Source organism: Vulpes vulpes, chromosome 8, assembly GCF_048418805.1.
Source record: "Vulpes vulpes isolate BD-2025 chromosome 8, VulVul3, whole genome shotgun sequence".
NCBI classification, from domain to species: Eukaryota; Metazoa; Chordata; class Mammalia; order Carnivora; family Canidae; genus Vulpes; species Vulpes vulpes.
Genome location: NC_132787.1, coordinates 51,897,515 through 51,917,784, shown reverse-complemented (window position 1 = coordinate 51,917,784; position 20,270 = coordinate 51,897,515). Strand labels below are relative to the sequence as shown.

Below are 20,270 nucleotides of genomic sequence, written 5' to 3'. Positions count from 1 at the left end.
AGTGAGTCTTGCCATCTGCAGAATGATAAAGTTGCATTTAGAAAATTCAAGCTAATTACTGAGGTTGTTCAGGGCAAAAACTGCCTGAATTTCCATGGCACGGATCTTATCCATGACAAAATGTGTTCCATGGTCAAAAAATGGCAGATGATTTAAAGCTCGTGTTGATGTTAAGACTACCAATGGTTATTTGTTATTTGCTTTTTCTATTTTATGTTAGTTTTAACAGAATTTTTAAAAAATACTTATTTATTTGAGAGACAGCATGTGCATATCATGTGGGGGAAGGGACAAGGTGGAGGGGGGAGAGAGGAAGAGGGGGAGAGGTGGAGGGAGGGAGGGAGGGAGGGAGAGAAAATATCTCAAACAGACACCTGCTGAGCAAGGAACCCGACCTGGGGCTCAATCTCACAATACTGAGATCATGACCTGAGCCGAAATCAAGAATTGGACACTTGACTAAGCCAGCCAGGTGCCCCTATTTTGTGTTGGTTTTACTAAAAAATGCAACAGTCAGATTCAGAAGACCTCTTATGCTTAGTACCAACAGGTTTGCCAAATTTGGAAAAACATGATGGAAATTATGACCTGAGAGGTGCAGACAAATGACTTAAAAATAGTCAATAAATCAATTTCAGAGAGCATCAGAAAAGACATTGAAAAGGCTTGCCAATCTATTTGTCCACTATACAATGTCTTTGTTACAAAAGTAAAAATGTTCAAGAAGCCCAAGTTTGAATTGGAAAAACTCATGGAGCTTCACAATGAAGGTATTAGTGCTGGAAAAGCACTGGTGATAAGACTGGTGCTAAAGTTGAACAAGCTGATTGATATGAGCCACCAGTCCAAGAATCTGTTTAAAATTTAGACACTTAATGGTGACAAATTGAAAAGTCTTTTCTTTTTTTAATAAAGCATTTTTTTAATTTTTATTTTTTTATGATAGTCAAACACACACACAGAGAGAGAGAGAGAGAGAGAGAGAGAGAGAGAGGCAGAGACATAGGCAGAGGGAGAAGCAGGCTCCATGCACTGGGAGCCCGATGTGGGATTCGATCCCGGGTCTCCAGGATTGCGCCCTGGGCCAAAGGCAGGCACTAAACCGCTGCACCACCCAGGGATCCCTAAATTGAAAAGTCTTATTTGTGAAGAGTTAACTCTTATTTATCTATAAAAGAAGCATGAAATGAATATTTCTACCACAATCCACAGTTCAGTGAGGCCTAGAATATTTTAAGTACTTTAAGGAGTCTCTTAGAGGGGCACCTGGGTGGCTCAGTGGTTGAGCATCTGCCTTTGGCTCAGGTTGTGATCCCAGGATCCTAGGATGGAGTCCCACATCAGGATCCCCACAGAGAGCCTGCTCCTCTCTGCTATGTCCCTGCCTCTCTCTGTGTCTTTCATGAATAAATAAAATATTTTTAAAAATTAAAAAAAAAAAGTTTCTTAGATACAGTTAGCTAAATACAAGACAGTGAGTAGCCAAAGCCAAAGTACCTTGGACATAATCCATAGTCTCAAAATACTGGTCCTTTTCCATTCCTTAAAAATATAAGTTATGCACTAAAGAACATAAGATTATGATGCCTGTCATAGTACTCAAGCAGTGGTTAATAAATGTTTGAGGGATTAATATGATAACAGATATTAGATAAAAATATTATTCAGATCCAAACCAGGGAAAAAAGTTACCTGTTGGAAGCTATCTCTTAGAAGCTGCTGGTCTTCAGGATGACAAAATTCTACAATATTCTTTCCTAAGAGTTCCTAAAAATGAAAAAGAAGAGTAAGATGGGCACTTTTATGATCATCTAAAATTCCTGGCCTATCAGCAAAGGACTTGGGATTTATTTATTTTTTTTTTTTTTAAGGACTTGGATTTTATTTCTCCTGTCTTTAGCCTAGGATTATAATAAGTGTGGAGGGGGAAAAAAAGACAAAGAATATGGAATCTGCCTGGCAAATGGCCTCTAAAACATTTTTCTTTTACAGAACATTATGTATTTATTTTAGCTGCATTTTAAAGATTTGAAGTCTAATGTACACATACAATTCACTCATTCTAAATCTACAATTGATGGCTTCTAACATATTTATATATAGTTGTGTAACCACCATTATCACCACAATCCGGTTTGAGAACACATCCACTGCTCCCAGTTTCCTTGTGCTTGTTTATAGTCAACACCTGCTCCCAACCTCCTAGCCAACTAGTAACCTGCTTTCTGCTTTAGTGTTGCCTTTCTAGAAATTTAATACAAATGGAATCATATAATATGTGGTCTTTTGTCTCTGACTTCTTACATGTAACTTAAGATTTCAGGAGCTCATCTATGTTGTTGTACATATCAATAGTGTATTTCTTTTTATTACTCAGTAGGATTCTCTAATGTGGATATATCACAGCTGTATATCCATTCACTAGTTAATGGACATTTTGAGTTTTTCCACTTTGGTGTTACTGTGAAAAATACAACTATGAATATTTGTATATAAATCTTTTTTTTTTGTATATAAATCTTTATATGAACATAGGTTTCATTTCTCTTGAGTAAATACTTAGGAGTGGAATTGCTAGCTTGTAGTACGGTTAAGTATATGTTTCACTTTTTACAAACTATTTTTCCATTTTTCCAAAATGTTTTTCCAAAGTGGCTATATCATTTTACAGGTCTGCCAACAATGTATAATGGTTGCAATTTCTCCCCATTCTTGCAATACCTTTTGATTATAGTGGACATATAGTGGTAGCTCACTATGCCCATTCTAGTGGACATACAGTGGTATCTCATTGTGGTTTTGATTTGTACTTTCCTACTGACTAATGAAGAGCGTCTTTTTTTTTTTTTTTTTTTTTTTTTAAAGATTTTAAGTAATCTCTATGTCCAACATTGGCTGGAACCTACAACCCCAAGATCAAGGGTCACAAGCTCCCACAACTGAGCCAGCCAGGTGCCCCATGATGAGCATCTTTTATATGCCATTCATGTTTCTTCTTTGGTGAAATGTCTATTCAAATCTTGTATCCTTTTTTACTGGCTGTTTACCTTAATGAGTTTTAGGAGTTTTTTTTCTAGGTTCTGGATACAAATCCTTTTTCAGATATATGATTTGCAATACTTTTTCCCAGTTTATGGATGGCCTTGTCACTTTCTTTCTTTCTTTTTTTTTTTTCTTTTCACTTTCTTAATGATGTCCTTTTAAGAGGACAAATTTTAATTTTGATGATCTCTAACTTTTGGGTTTTTTTCTTTTGTGAAGCATCCTTTTAGTGTCATATAAGAAATCTTGGATTCAAAATCATAAAGATAATCTCCTGTGTTCTTCTAGAAGTTTTATGACTTTAGCTCTTAAACATTTAGGTTTTTGTCTATGGGGTGAGGTAAGAGTCTACATCCTTTTCTGTGAAGGGGAATATCCAATTTTTCCATCACCATTTATTGGGAAGAATCTTTTCCCCTTTGAACTGTCCTGACATCCTGATTGAAAATCAGCTGATCATAAATGTGAAAAAAGACTATTCTGGCCTACTGATCTGTTTATCTATCTTTATACTGATATCATACTACCTTCTTCTTAAGTGGTGTTGAATCAGTGTAAATCTTCCAACTTTATGCTTTTTCAAGATCTCTCTTTTAACCAACTTCTTCAGAGCCACAGCCAGAAGTCCCTCTTGGCCATACAATTTTGAAAGTCTATATAATGACTTATTTCTCAAGTCTGGTATAACTACTTGGTCTGCTGAATGAAAAATCTCAATAAAATAAAAATAACTGGTGCCAAACTTGCATATGTTGCGCGTTACTATGTTCCTAACCTAAGTGATTACATAAATTACCTAATGATGGTCATACCATTATAACTAATTAAAATCAACACTTTTGCATCATTATCTGTATTAATATCAGTAACAAAAAATACATACATCTTCATGCCTGCTGATCCCACATGAGAACAACCACATTTTTCTAGATTGGATGAATAACATTGGTAGAAAGCTAAGAATAAATTTAGCTACAGATAGAATAGGATCATCACTTTTTCGTATCTGGGCCTGATAAGCTTTGGCTATTCTGGAATACATGACTGAATAACATCAACAAAGCCAAGGGAAAACAGGTTTAAGTATCAGTGGTGTAAATAGCTCCAGCTCTTCACCTGTGGTTGGTAGCCAACAGTAGCCACACAGCGGTGATCCACAAAAGTGAAGATTCCCTCAATGTTGTGCCGAGAAATAAACTCTGTTGGCTGACAAACATTACTCATGTCTGTACAGTTGGGAGAACTAGTTACCTGAAAGTAAAGAGATAAAAACAAGATAAAATGAAATCATTTTTAACAGATGTATTTTTCATCTCCTCATGGTCATATACAAAGACATGAGGCTCCCAATTTTAGGAATTTCTGAGCTTTCACATCTCATTCAGAGAGAAAAAAACGGCAATCACAATCAGAGAGGGCATGAGACCTAGTTCCACTTCCACATATGTACTCTTTACCAACTTTGTGAAAAAAGATAAAAATTCATTCAACCCAAAACTCACCCACTTTCATTTAGCTAGGCTGTGTTCATTATTCAGATTGGAAAACTAGTCTCCATTAACCAAGAAACTTATCTAGTTTTAGGACAAGAATAAAAATAATTGCACTTTTCTAGTCATGTAATGATAAAATGAAAAGATCTCTCTTCTGTTAGTTAGGAATAAAAAATTCAGCACTGTAAAGCTCACAGTATGAAAGATGAGGGGAAAAGATCTCCTTCCTTCTCTCAACCTTTTCAGCTTCTGCTAACCAACAGAAGCAAACTATGAATGGCATGTTCTTCCAAATACCTGAAGTTTTACAGAATTCTTCATTTGTATTCAGAGTAAAAGAAAAATAACATGAATAAGTCCTGAAGGAGATTTCTTCTTATTGGAAAGGGATGATATAAGATTTCCAGGGCAGATGATGGAGTAGGAGGAGCCTAAGCTCACCTCGTCCCATAGAAACAACCAGATAACAGCCATATCAGTGTGAATAACCCAGAAAAGGACCCAAAGACTGGAAGAATGGTCTCTACACAGCCAATTGTAGAGAAGAGGCCACACTGAAGAGAGGAGGAAGATTAGAGACGCAGTCAGGAGCTAAAAGGATCCACTAAACAGACCCATTGGACTGTCTGCGGGAGGGAACGGCTCTGTGGGCACTGAGAGGGGAGAAAAACAAACTCTCGCACCATGAAGCCCCCACAGGGAAGACAAATCCCAGTAACATTTGGTTCTGAAAACCAGAGGAGTCAAATTTCAAGAATTCTTACAAACAGCAGGGCTTAAAACCTGGAACACTAAAAATCAGCAGGCTCATGGGAAAGCTGAGAGGGCAAGAAGAAACTAAGTCCGTACAAGCCCATGGAGATAAAGCATAGAAGTAGCATTCTGAAAAACACCTGGGGTATATGGGAGGGAGATTTGTTTACTAATTTCAGAGTATGTGCTGGAGGGGCAGGGGTCACTGGGAAACATCTCCAGGACTAAAGGAGCTGGCTGGTGCCATTTCCTTCCCCTGGACCCCCAGCATAAACACATGGACACCTGCAGGAGCCAGTGTGATACCAACACTTGCTACTTCACTTGCTAACAGCAAGCCCCACCCATGCATACACCAGTGGGCACAACCCCTCCAGCCAGGCTGCAACTCCAGGTCTTCTCCCATAGGAGACTCTTGCAAACCTTGCTAATACTGTGCACCCCCACTCCTGCATTCTCCTGCAGTTCACTGCTATTTACATCTGGCAAATGCCTGGTCTGATTCAATTTAAGCCCATGGTAGCCCAAGACTGGCCCACTAACAAAAAAAGGACCAAACTCTGCCCACAGCAGACAAAGAGTCATTGCAGATGACCGGACTAAAGGCAAAAGCTGCTGAGCCATAACAGCAGGGCACATGCAACATGCACAGGAGATGCCACCAGATTCTGGTGAACAGGGAACATTGTACTGCAGGCCACTACTGTCAAGAGCAGGAGGTGTAGCTGAATTTCCTAACACACAGAAACAGGGAGAGAGTTAGACAAAATGATGACACAGAGAAATACATTCCAAATGAAACAATAGGACAAATCACAGCAAGAGACCTAAACAAAAGAGAGGTAAGTAATATGCCTGATAGAGAATTTAAAGTACACTGAACTTGAAAAAAGAATGGAGGACCTCAGTGAGACCCTTAACAAAGAGACAAGAAAACATAAAAACAGAGATGAAGAACCCAACTGAAACTAAAATTAAAAATACACTAGATGGAGGGATCCCTGGGTGGCGCAGCGGTTTAGCGCCTGCCTTTGGCCCAGGGCGCGATCCTGGAGACCCGGGATCGAATCCCACGTCGGGCTCCCGGTCCATGGAGCCTGCTTCTCCCTCTGCCTGTGTCTCTGCCTCTCTCTCCCTCTCTCTCTCTCTCTCTGTGACTATCATAAATAAATAAATAAATAAATAAATAAATAAATAAATAAACAAACAAACAAACAAATAATACACTAGATGGAATAAATAGTAAACTAGAGAAAGCAGAAGAACAAATTAGCAGGAGGACAGAATAATGCGAAACAATCCAAGCTTGCTTGAGAGCGAGGGAGAGAGACGAAAAAATAATAAAAATGAAAACAGATGTAGGGAACTTAGTGACACTAGCAAGCTTAAGAACATTCACATTATAGGGATCCCAAAAGAAGAAAAGAGAGAGGGAAAAGGGGGCAAAAAATTTATTTGAATAAATACTAGCTTCCTCCAAATCTGGGGAAGGAAATAGAAATCCAGATCTGGAAGGCACCAAGTGCCTCCAACAAAATCAAGCTAGGGAAGTCCACACCAAGACATACAGTAATTAAATTGGTAAAATGCAGAGATAAGAAGAGAATTTTAAAAGCAGCAAGGAAAAAGAAACAGTTACATACAAGGGAAAACCATAAAGTAATCAGGAGATTTTTCAGAAAAAACTAGAGGGAGTAACATATATTCAAAGTGCTGAAAACAAAGAAACAAACAACAAACCTGTGGCCAAGAATGCTCTCTCCAGCAAGACTATCATTCACAACAGAAGGACAGATAGTTTCCCAGACAAGCAAGAGTTAAAGAAATTCATGACCACAAAATCAGTCCTACAAAAACTGTTAACGGGGATTCTTTGAGATCATAAATAGGGGCAAGAAAAGCTGGAAACACAAAACCAGTATAATTAATTATGTTTATAAAAATCAGTTAAGGGAATCACAAAATAAAAACATGTAAAGTATGACACCAATATACCTAAAACGTGAAGGGAAGAGGAATAAAGAATGGATTCAAACATAAGTGACCATCAACTTAATGTAAATTTCTATATGCATAAGATGTTATACACAAACCTAATGGTAACCATGAAATAAACCAGTAAAAGGTATGCAAAAAATAAGAATCCAAGCATGTCTTTAAAGCCAACAAACATTAGAGGAGAGAGCAAGAGAAGGAACAAAGAACTACAAAACCATAAAGCCACTAACAAAATGGTGATACTTATCAACACTTTCAATGAAAATGGACTAAATACTTCAATCAAAAGATACAGGATAACATAATGGATAAAAAACCAGACCCATCCATATGTTGCCTACTAGAGACTCCTTTCAGACTTAAAGACATATGCAGATTGAAAGTCAAGAGTTGGAAAACCATTTATCATGCAAATGGAAGTATAAAGAAAGCCAGGGTAGCAATATTCATAATCACACAAAATAGACTTTAAAACAAAGACTATAACAAAAAACAAAGAAAAATACTATATAATCATAAAAGGAATGATCCAAAAAGAAGATATAACAACTATAAATATTTATGCACTCAACATGGGAATACCCAAAGACATAAAGCAGCTAATAATAAATATGAAAGAAGTAATTGACAGTAATACAGTAATAGTAGGCGACTTTAACATCCTACTTACACCAATGGATAGATTATCCAAACAGAAAATCAACAAAGAAACAGTGGCTTTGAATGACATATTGGACCAGATGGATCTAACGAATATACTCAGAACATTTCACCCTAAAAACATCAGAATACACATTCTTTTTAAATCCTCGAAGATAGAATAGGAAATAATTTCTTTGACAGTGGCCACAGCAACATTTTTCTATATATGACTCCAAAGGCAAGGGAAACAAAAGCAAAAACAAACTGTTGGGATTACATCAAAATAAAAAGTTTCTGCACAGCAAAGGAAACAATCAACAAAACTAAAAGACAGCCTACAGAATGGGAGAAGATATCTGCAAATAACATATCTAATAAAGAGTTAGTATCCAAAATATATAAAGAATTATACAACCCAACTAAAAAATGGGCAGAAGACATGAATAAATATTTCTCCAAAGAAGACATACTGATGACCAACAGACCAATGAGAAGATGCTCAACATCACTCATCATCAGGGAAACACAAATGAAAACCATAATGAAATACTACCTCATACCTATTAGAATGGCTAAAATGAAATGGGGGGAGGATAGGTAAATAGGTGAAGAGGACTTTTTTTTTTTCTTTGCAAGTTTTTATTTAAATTCTACTTAGTTACCATATACTATAATAGTTTCAGGTGTTGAATTTAGTGATTCATCACTTATACACCACACCCAGTGCTCATCACAAATGTCCTCCTTTAAAGAAGAAAAAAAAAAAGATTTTATTTATTTATTAATGAGAGACACACAGAGAGAGGAAGACAGAGGGAGAAGCAGGCTCCATGCAGGGAGCCCGGTGTGAGACTTGATCCCAGGTCTCCAGGATCAGGCCCTGGGCTGAAGGTGGCACTAAACCGCTGAGCCAGCCAGGCTGCCCCCACAAATGTCCTCCTTAATACCCATCACCTATTTAACCCATCCCCCCACCCAGGAGTACACTTAGGATGAGCAGGTATAAATGTACTGAATCAATGGGGACCTGAGTGGCTCAGTCAGTTAAGTGTCCAACTCTATTGGCTCAGATCGTGAGATCAAGTCCCTCATCAGGCTCCATGTTGGGCATTGGGCCTGCTTAAGATTCTCTTTCTCGGGCAGCCCTACTGGCGCAGCAGTTTGGCGCCGTCTGCAGCCCCGAGTATGATCCTGGGGAACCGGGATCAAGTCCTACATCGGGCTCCCTGCGTGGAGCCTGCTTCTCTCTCTGCCTGTGTCTCTGCCTCTCTCTCTCTCTGTGTGTCTCTATGAATAAATAAATAAATAAAATCTTTTTAAAAAAAATAAAAAAAAAAAGATTCTCTTTCTCCATCTCCCTCTGCCCCTTCCCCTCACATCTCTCCCTCTCTTAAAAAGAAAAAAAACTGTGAAATCACTTATACACCTCACAAAATTGATATGTTAATAAATTAATGTAATGCTATATATTAACTATGCTGGAAATAAAGTTAAAAAAATAAACGTATGGGACACTTGGGTGGCTCAGTGGTTGACTGTCTGCCTTCAGCTTAGGGCATGATCCTGGAGTCCTGGGATCGAGTTCTGCATCAGGCTCCCTGCATGGAGCCACTTCTCCCTCTGCCTATGTCTCTGCCTCTCAAATAAATAAATAAATAAATAAATAAATAAATAAATAAATAAATAAAACCTTTTTAAAAATGTGCAAAGAAAGCAAAAGAAAGAATGGAAAAAAGGAAAATAGATGATGCAAATATGGAAAATTCATACTTGCCTGCAGTCTGCCAATGGCCACTAGGCAAAATTTGCTCCCCTGGCCAGCCTCTGGATCATCATCTGGGAGGGAGACACCTTCAAGAAGGTGAAGTTAAAAGGTTTAACAGGGACCTCAAACTCAATCACCTTCAATTCAGATAAAAAAAGATTTAAAACAGATGTAGGTATGAAGTGACTAGATATAAAACAATAGAGTGCTGAATGATAAGAATAAACAACTGCACAAAATTTACCATATTGCAGATCCTGTTTTAAAAGTATTTTTAGGGACGCCTGGGTGGCTCAGCGGTTGGGCGCCTGCCTTCAGCCCAGGGTGTGATCCTGGAGACCCAGGATCGAGTCCCACATCAGGCTCCCTGCGTGGAGCCTGCTTCTCCCTCTGCCTGTGTTTCTGCCTCTCTCTGTGTATCTCTCATGAATAAATAAATAAAAATTAAAAAATAAAATAAAAAATAATTTATTAAAAAAAGTATTTTATATGTATTAATTCATATATTTTACTAATATGAATTGTAACAAACTGCAGAGTACAAGTCCCACTCAAAGTATTCTAAAAAACTATGCTGGCCAAACCAAATATATATGAAGACAGTCATTTATTCTATGACTATATCATAGGCAGAGAACAAATGTCTTGCCCAACTTGTGGTTTTAAAATATGCAATCAAAAATAAAATTAAACAAACACCAATAGTTACTTATTTATGTCCTTTGGAAAAAAGGATAGCAAAGTTTCAATGTTACATGTGGAAAGGGAAGAAGACTGCATTTTCTCCCTAGTCTTTGCACATATATTGTCTTTTTATCAAGAAAAATATTATTTCTGTGAGAGCAATACAGAAGTATAAAAGACCATGTATACTACAAATGTATGGTTTTTACAGTATATAAGCTAAAAAGCTCAAATGTCACTACACTTAAAATTAGTTTTTCTTAATTACATTTAACTACCATTTACTGAATGCTTACTATATGTCAGACACTGGGCTAGGTGCTTTTATTACATTAAATCTAATCCTCAAAATAATTCCACATGGGATATATTATCTCCCAATTATAGATGAGAAAATTGAGGGGTTCTTTTTATAAAGGTCAAGCATCTTACCCTAAGTTATACCATCAGTAAGTGAAAATGCCATAATCAAACCATTTTTCCAAATGCAAAGTTTAATCTCTTCCCGAAGGTGGTAACCTTTCCTCCCCCTTTTATCTTAGTTTCACTTTCCCTACAATCCCACTTCCCAATTATACCCATCCAGCAGGGAAGTAATAAAGTTGGTAGGATCTGGAAATTCTGACAAACCAGTATAAAAGGCTGATCCCCATACCCCAAACATCCTTCTCACATTTTGTTTGACTTCAAGTTCTAATAAAGCTTAAAGTGCTCATATCTTGATTTAAAGCCTTTAAAAAGAATATCCCACTTATAAGTTACTACAATCAAGTCATTTCCCTCTTCTCCCTCAAAGTCTTGCTCCTATTTTAGGAAGCTTTCCCAAATAAGCTGCTTTCAACGCCAACTGTTTCTTTGCAAACAAATATGAGAAAATAGGTATTCAGTATATACTATTATGAATCTGAACATTTAAAAATTCCATTCTGTGACAGAGCCAACACTGAATCATTTTCAAGTCTGAGTAATCCATCTCCCCAGCTGCATATAAAAGAGGGGCAGGAGTCTGCTTTTTTTTTTCCCTCCTATTTTCTTATCATGGTTTATACCAAAGTACATTTTGCATACATGATACATGGTACATGATAAATGTTAGCTAACTTTCTCGGACTCTGTGACAAACCTGCTGCACCACAAGAGAAATCCAAATTTCCTACCTGCTGGGGGCCAGGCCTTGATGTAGCCTGTACAATGGACCACCACAAAGTGAGGTTCCCCATCCTTCACAGAGCCAAGTCCATTCCTAGAAGAAGTACATGTGTGAGGAGAAAACCCTACTCAATAGCACTTAAAAGGCAACGCTGGCTTAGTACCTTTAAGCTTAGGCTCTTGCATGTTTAGAAAACTGATCACTTTTTGACCTTTCTCCCCAAAAGTGACCACCATATTCCTGACCTTGCCAAAGTAAAGGAACAAAAAGGTACTGCAGCAGGAACTAGTAGGGCAACTTATTTAAATAAGATGAGCAAAAGAAGCTGTAGAAGTTCAGAAAATATTGCCAGAAAATAAATAACTGGGAAGTGAAGGATGAATGTGAGGGCTGCTAAAGGAAGTACTACAGTAAGATAGTTGAAAAAAATGATGATCTCTACCAGTATGTAGCCATCTCTGGTTTTTCATTGTTTCGGATCTCACCTGCATCTGTTCCTCACAAAGCTCAATCTATTCATGGAGACTGGGTCCACAGAGCTATTGCCACATCTGTTTCAAAGAACGGAGATATTAAAAGCAATTAAGCTGTGCCATTTAATAACTTTCCATCCATTAACAGCCAGGAAAAAAGGCTCTGGATACAACTAGACACAGGAGGAGAAAGAAGTCAGGCTTGATATTTCTAAAACTTATAACTGCCGAGAATCTGAAGTTCAAAATGTTCCATATATTCTTCTGTTGCAGAAATTCTCTACATTGGGGTCAGTATACATTTTGTGTAAAGGACCAAATGGTAAATATTTCAGCTTTTGTGGATCGTACAATTTACTGCAACTAGGCCATCAGAGCATAAAAACAGCCATAGACAATATATAAACAAATGTACATGGTTATGTTCCTATAAGACTTTATTCACAGAGTTGTGGTTTGCACATTCCTGTTCTATACCACAACCCAATCTATTTGCTATGTTTCCTTATTATTTATCTTGCTCTTGCCTATGTCTCTACATAGATCATGTTCACATATTGAGACATTCTCTCCCACCCTCTCTACTTTCCTCCTTTCATTTCTTTAAAATAATAGATAAAACTTACACAGAGTTTAGTATGTACCATGCACTAGTCTAAGCATCTTTACACATATTATCTCATCCTTATAACAACTTTATGAGATTGATATCAATATAATTCCCAATATTAGGAGAAATCATAACACAAAGTTGTTATGTAATCTGCTCAAGGTTTCAGAAGATAATGAGTGGCAAATCTAACAGTCTAGGTTCAGAAGTTAGTCTAAACCATTAAGTCACATATTAAATTCTAAAACTCTCAGGAAACCTTTCTTAATATCCTACTCATCATTTCTAATAAGCATCCTCTCAGTACAATGTAGGTAATTTCCACTGTATAACCTGAACTTCTTTGTGACTTTAACAGGTATCTTTTCAGGACGCCTGGGTGGCTCAGCAGTTGAGCATCTACCTTTGGCTCAGGGCGTGATCCTGTGGTCTCCAGGATCAAGTCCCACATCAGGTTCCCTGCAGGTAGCCTGCATCTCTCTCTGCCTATGTCTCTGCCTCTCTCTCCCTGTGTCTCTCATGAATAAGTAAATAATCTTAAAAAAAAAGCTTTATTAAAAAAACAAAAACCTTCTGCTCCTAATTTTTCTTATATCAATCCTCAACCTGACACTTACCTCATACGGCAAATAAATGATCTCCTTGAGCCCATACACATCCTCATGGAAGACTGCTGACCTTCCTTTTTCACTGTTCCAGTCTTCAGATCAAGGATACGCCCTGAAAAATGATGTGAAGAGTAGTCTGGAGTGTGTTCTTATATATGGCGAAAAGGAAGGGAGAGAGACACTAGAGGCAAAGACAAATAGTATCCTATTCTGTCCTCCAATCTCCATGCTTATAAAAGAACACACCAAGTAGGGTTTGGATTTTTTTTCCAAGTTTAAAATATCTCAATTCCCATCAATGAATCTTATTCTTAAGTTCAAAGGCAGCACTGAAGATAACTCTGTGCAAGGAAAGAAGATGGAAGTGGAAAGTAGTGTTGGCAAGAAAGAGGCTAGGCTATATTCTTGGGTCTCACTTTCATGCACGTGCATGTACACATATGTGCACACATGCACACTGAGGGAATGTCACTGTTTAAAAACTAATAATTTGGGCAGCCCGGGTGGCTCAGCGGTTTAGTGCCTGCCTTCAGCCCAGAGCATGATCCTGGAGACCCGGGATCAAGTCCCACGTCAGGCTCCCTGCTTGAAGCCTGCTTCTCCCTCTGCCTGTGTCTCTGCCTCTCTCTCTATGTCTCTCATGAATAAAATCTTAAAAAAAAAAAAAAAAACTAGAAAAATGAAATTCATAAAAACCTAAAAGAAGGAAAAACTAAAACACAATTAAATTATAACAGACTTTCTTGTATTTAATTATCAGGTTTTTAAAATTTGGTTGATTGACTGAGAGGCACAGAATGTGCATAAACATGTGTGTGTGAGAGCAGGGGGAGGGACAGAGGGAGGAGAGAGAGAATCTCAAGCAGACTCTGGCTCACCATAGAGCCAGACATGGGGCTCAATCCTACAACCCTGAGATCACAACGGGAATGGAAACCAAGAGTTGGGACGCTCAACCAACAAAGTCACCCAGGTGCCCCTTAATTACCAGTTTTGATCTGCTTTCACTTTAAATTTTTTTCTAGAGTTGCTTAAAGAACAGATGTGTTTCCTATAGTGAGACACTTGCAAAAGGACTAAAGAGCATCAAAATAAGGGGAAGAAAGAAAACAAAAATAGAAGTAAGACAAAAAAATGGTACAGATACAAACAATAAAAACAACTTATACATTGATAACCACTCTCCTCTAAAATAAAAATCTATTATCATAGAATCCAGTATAAAGCAAAGATATGTACAAACAGGTAGGAAAAAATAGCAGGTACTCATATAAATGAGACAGAAACATGGATAACTTAATTCTTTTAAAATGGGAAAAAAAGTTCATTGTAGATTTGGTTTTTACTGTTTTATTTACACTAATAAACTTTTACATGTGTACTGTCACTAAAGAAACATTTTCTGGGATCCTGGGGTGGCTTAGCAGTTTAGTGCCTGCCTTCAGCCCAGGGCGTGATCCCAGGGTTCCAGGATCGAGTCTCACATCGGGCTCCCTACATGGATGGAGTCTGCTTCTCCCTCTGCCTGTGTCTTTGCCTCTCTCTCTCTCTCTGTGTCTCTCTCATGAATAAATAAAATCTTTAAAAAAGAAAAAGAAACATTTTCTAAGAATAAGCTACAAATTATCTGCATGTGGATAGAAAAAAATTATATTCATTATAGGAGAAAATTCTAGAAGGCGTGTCAGAGTCAATGAACAAACTGAAGAGCTAAAACACCTCTTCTGTTTCAGAAAAAAATAAAGGGCTTCCCATCCATTTTCCATCCATATAATTCATACCTGTCAGGGCATTTTCTGAGGTGGAAAGCTGCTCACGAAGTTTGTCCACGTCATCTGGATGCACCTGATCATACAGCGTGCTACCAAACCATTCAGACTGTGGCTGGTTCAAAACAGGGGTCACTGAGTCAGAGACATAAACTACCCGGCCTGTCTCACATGAGACAATAAACAGAAAGCCATCTGCTGCCTCCAAGATCAAATGTTTGAGTTCCTGTCCAAGGAAGAGAAATAAAAGTTAATACTGAACTCTTCAAAGTCAAGTATTATTCATGAAAAGAAGACACTTCAGGCCTTATGCATCTCTCTCTCTCTCCATAAGCGTTTCTGGCTCCTGCCTGATCCACAGTCCCAGCTTTGTACTCTAAGTGTCATTGCCTTCATGACAGCTTTTTCTAATAGATATTTCTTCAATCTATGTCACTATCCACCTCCTCCTCTTTACCTCACTCAAGATGGGGAATAAAAAGGCTTACCATTAATAATTTAGTCCTTGATCTCACCCCCTCTGGTCTCTTTTTAGGATCTTGCTCTACAAATACTCCCATTTTCACTCTTTCCCCTCAGATCTATAAACATGATCAAGTTTTCTCAATTCTAAACAAACCTTTTCTCAATTTTGCCCAGCTCATCTCTTTTTCAGTGCCACATTTATATTTAATGTTATCTTCAATGGCTCTATTCTCTTACCTTTCACTTATTTCTCAATCCCACTATAATCATCACTCTGAAGAATTATTGTTGTTTGCAGCAGATCACCAATGTCCTCCTAACTGCCAATTCAAGCCCCCTTTTCTGGGTCTTTATCATGTTAATCTCTCTCCAGAATCTGGTGATATCCATTCCATCCTTCTGTTTTTCTCTAGCTTCTAAGACACCATCTTCCAACTTTTACTCCCTTTCTAAATGTCCTTTCTCTGCTTTAGGCACCCTTTCTTCCCTTAGTTCAAGTACTAAGTATAGGTATTTCCAAGGTTCTATCTCAGGATCTCTTCTCTCTTTATACCATACTCTATCCCTGAGAGATTATATCCACTCGTCCCTGCTATGAAATGATCCCCAAGTCTACATCTCTAGACTGGTCTAAACTTTTTTTTTTTTTTTTTTTTAGCTTTAAGCAGACCTAAATTCCAACTAACTTTTAAATATTTCCAATTAGATACTCTACCAGCAACTCAATTTCAACATTTCAAAACTAGTCATATTTCCCCCTCCAAAAATCCTCTGTGCTCTTCTAGCATTTCCTTTCTTAATTAACAGTACCACCTTCCTATCAGGCTACAAGACTCAAAATCAAATTACTCTCTCATGCTCCAGTGATATTAGTTTTATCAATTCTATTTCCAATACTACATCACCATCCTAGTCATCTTACACCAAGACTAATGAAATGGTCTTCCTGTTTTCATTCTCTTGAATCCAGCCTTAAAATGCTACTACACAGACTAATATATGTTTTTTAGAGGGGTGGAGGAGAACAGGAGGCACAGAGAGAGAGAGAGCATTTGCTGAAGTTATTCCCAGTATTTATGACACTAATTCCTTACCTCTCCATGTTTATCCATCTACAGGACTTTAATACTGTGAATCTATGATACAACTGTGTGTTTATATTGTGATTTATTTATTTACAGATCTACTGCCACTAATGACTATCTCTAATCTCTTTATTCTTTTCATAGCACAAAGTACCTGGTTAGCCCACAAAAGGTGCATAACTGGAGTCTGTTCAATCAGTATCTCTACATAGATTGTTAGAATAAACTGATTAACTATTTCAATGTACATGTATATAAAATCCATGCTATGTGTGCTTTCATATAGATACCCCTATTTAGAAAAAAAGAAATTTTTTAAGATTTTATTTATTCATGAGAGACACACAGAGAGAGAGAGAGAGAGAGAGAGAGAGAGAGAGAGAGAGAGAGGCAGAGACACGGGCAGAGAAAGAAGCATGCTCCATGCAGGGAGCCTGACGTGGGACGCAATCCCAGGACTCCAGGATCACGCCTTGGGCCAAAGGTAGGCACCAAACCACTGAGCCACCCAAGGATCCCCTGGAAAATTATTACTTTCTTCCAAACCACATTCCTTCCTTCTAAGCCTCTGAATGAAAGGGTGACATTATAGGCCAATTTTTTCTTCCTTATATTTCCTATCTTCCAAATTTTTCTGCAATAGCCATGTGTTATTTTTAATAATCAAAACAGAACATGGCTTTCTTACTCTTAGAAGTCTTTGCTGATGACCATCCCTACTCAGACCTGATCATTCTATTCACTTTAGCCATCCTCCACTATATATTTATCTAGTCCCATATAAATTATTAATGTGTTTTAAAACAAGGTTATTTCTCAGGGTGTCTAGATGGCTCAGTAAGTTGAGTGTCTGACACTTGATTTCGGTTCCGGTCACGATTTCATGGGTCAGGGGATCCAGCCCTACATCAGGCTCCACGCTCAGTGTACAGTCTGCTTGAGATTCTCTCCTTCTCCCTCTGGCCCTTGCCCAGGTCACATACACACTCTCTCTCTCAAATAAACAAACAAAAAATAAAATCTTTAAAAAGAGGTTTTTCTTCCTTAAACACATTTTCCTCCCATTTTTCACTTATGTGTGTATCTAGCCACTCAAATATTCATATTCAGACTGATTTCCAAAAACTCACATATTCACATTCAGACTGACATCCCAAGCAGCTAGAAATGTTTTTGCCTTACCTATTTTTCTCATTACATGTAACATAGCAAATCTCTAAGGAATGATGACTGCCTTGTTAGACTCCTTGTATCACTAAAACTGAAAGCTGCTTCAGGAATAAGAAATAGATTTCTTCCATCTTCTATAACCCTACAGCCAACGAAGAGAACTGGTTCCATGGACATGGTCATCTCTTCTTCCTACAATTCCACTCGTTTCATCATATAGGCTACATCCACGAGTTAAGTTTAAAATAGCTATAAGCTTGCGGTGCCTAGGTTAAGTGTCTGCTCTGCCTTCAGCTCAGGTCATGATCCAGGGTCCTGGAATCGAGCATCAGGTTCCCTGCTCAGCAGAGAGTCTGCTTCTCACTATCCCTCTGCCCTCCCACCTGCTAGTGCATGTTCTCACTCTCAAATAAAATCTTTAAAAAAAAAATACCTATAGGCTTACCAAATAGTTTGCACAAGTCTTCTGTACTTCTCATTGTTCCAATGCTAATGAATATTATTATTATTATTATTATTTTGCTAATGAATATTATAGCCAGGAATTGAAACTACTTTCCCATGGTGTAAATTTTTCCTTAACAGGGTAGCCCAGGTGGCTCAGCGGGCAGCCCAGGTGGCTCAGCAGTTTAGCGCTGCCTTCAGCCCAGGGCATGATCCTGGAGACCCAGGATGGAGTCCCGCGTCAGGCTCCCTGCATGGAGCCTGCTTCTCCCTCTGCCTGTATCTCTGCCTCTCTCTCTCTGTCCCTCTCATGAATAAATAAATAAAATCTTAATAAATAAATAAATAAATTTTTCCCTAACAGCTGAATTCTTGTACTTTAAGTAATATACAGACTCAGCTCTTCTCTGACTTCCAATATAAGACACTAGTTAGGGATCCCTGGGTGGCGCAGTGGTTTGGCGCCGGCCTTTGGCCCAGGGCGCGATCCTGGAGACCCGGGATCGAATCCCACATCAGGCTCCCGGTGCATGGAGCCTGCTTCTCCCTCTGCCTGTGTCTCTGCCTCTCTCTCTCTCTCTGTGACTATCATAAATAAATAAAAAATTAAAAAAAAAAAAAAAAAAAGACACTAGTTAGAATTATGGTCATCTACCCCCAAAAGATCAAAACTTTCAACAGGTTCTATCTCAGAGTTGTACAGCTCAGAGACCTGATCAGTGAGGAACGAAGGCTTGTAGGTGCCATCAGTGGATGTATTCCCAGTTCCTCGCAAAGACTTCATGTGAGAGACTGCCATGCGTAAGATGGTTAACTTGTCTGGTTTTCGAGCCAGGGCACTACAGGTGGGCACCATGTCTGACAGTTCTGTGATGTAGGCTGTCATCTTGTTCCGTCGTCGTCGTTCAATTTCACTATGATTTTCCCTGCATGGAGAGAGGAGGTGTTCACATCTGGCCGTTTGGGAGCAGGTAAAGTGATATAAATATGGAGTGAGCTGCTGAAGAAATACAGTTTTTAGATTGAGGAGTGCTTAAGTCTCAGAAGGTAGAGTCAAGTTTGCCAATCTTCTCATGCAGAACAAGCATGGAATAGAAACTAACAAGGCAGACAGAGAATAAACAGTTACTAGCAATTCTATCTCCTGGAAACTTTCACTTCCTATATAGATTACCATTCCCCCAAAACAAAACAAAAAATGTTTTAAGAAATGATAATCTTAAAAGATGTTGATTTTATTCACTTTAGTTCCTCAGAGACAAATAATCTCAGCTTGGCTGACTCCATGGTTACTAATTCAACTTTTTAAAGGCTAAAACTAAAATGGCCAGTTTTTTTCTAAAACAAGTATATTGCACAAGAGCTGATAAAAGAATTGATAGTATGGATTCCTTTAGTCTCTAAAATGTTGCCTGTTCTCAGCTTCTCTCTTAACTCTAGCAGGCAGAATGGAAGATTTTGAAATTTTATTTGTCTCATTAATGCACCAAATCCTACCTTCTTTATCTGGGTGTGGTGCCAGTGCATTGAGCTCAAAAGATTCTAAGGCATCATCTATTAGAGATCCCTTTGGGTCGCTAGTTGGAACAAAATGAATTGGAGGATAAAAGTGGAGTGAGGAGGAAAAGGCCTGAAAACAGACAATTTGGATCTCAACAGCATAAGTAGACCACTTCTCCAACACTGATTTCCTCAAAATCAAAACAGAATTTTATCATTGTTAAAAATAATAACCCAGTAGTTTTCAAGTTGGATTTCTGAAAAGCCCCATAGTTCCTCAGTGTCTTCAACCGGGATGCCTCAAAGAGAAAAAAACAATGTGCTGCTTTACTGCTTCGTCTTGAGCAGCTTTTGCTTTAACTTTTTCATTTGCTTCCCTTACTATTTAAGGATCCTATCCGAATAAAAGTTCTTTGTCAAAACAAAAAGAAAAATGAAAACTGACCTAATATAAATCTTTTTAAGAGAAGAGAAAACTATAAGGTTAAGCAATTAAGTGATTTTCCCAAAGGAAGCACTCATTCCCAATTAATGCAATGGTCTTCCCACCATATCATGCCAAATCAGCTTTTCGAAGATTTAAAGAGTTAGCAGGAAAGGACAACAAAATGGGCTTGTG

At 38.1% G+C, this 20,270-nt stretch overlaps 1 protein-coding gene across 13 annotated transcripts in view; it reads right to left on the bottom strand.

Annotated features, from left to right (window-relative positions):
- The window catches only part of ARNT (aryl hydrocarbon receptor nuclear translocator), a 70,955-nt gene that overhangs the window by 12,322 nt on the left and 38,363 nt on the right, over positions 1-20,270 (bottom strand). For all 13 annotated transcript variants that reach the window (XM_025983140.2, XM_025983135.2, XM_025983139.2 and 10 more), the window contains 8 exons: positions 18,864-19,077; positions 15,000-15,213; positions 13,228-13,330; positions 12,013-12,078; positions 11,535-11,620; positions 9,703-9,779; positions 4,159-4,293; positions 1,693-1,767 (listed from right to left, as the gene is read on the bottom strand). In XM_025983140.2, the coding sequence (XP_025838925.1) occupies positions 1,693-1,767; positions 4,159-4,293; positions 9,703-9,779; positions 11,535-11,620; positions 12,013-12,078; positions 13,228-13,330; positions 15,000-15,213; positions 18,864-19,077 (970 nt within the window). The remainder of the gene's footprint in view (positions 1-1,692; positions 1,768-4,158; positions 4,294-9,702; positions 9,780-11,534; positions 11,621-12,012; positions 12,079-13,227; positions 13,331-14,999; positions 15,214-18,863; positions 19,078-20,270) is intronic.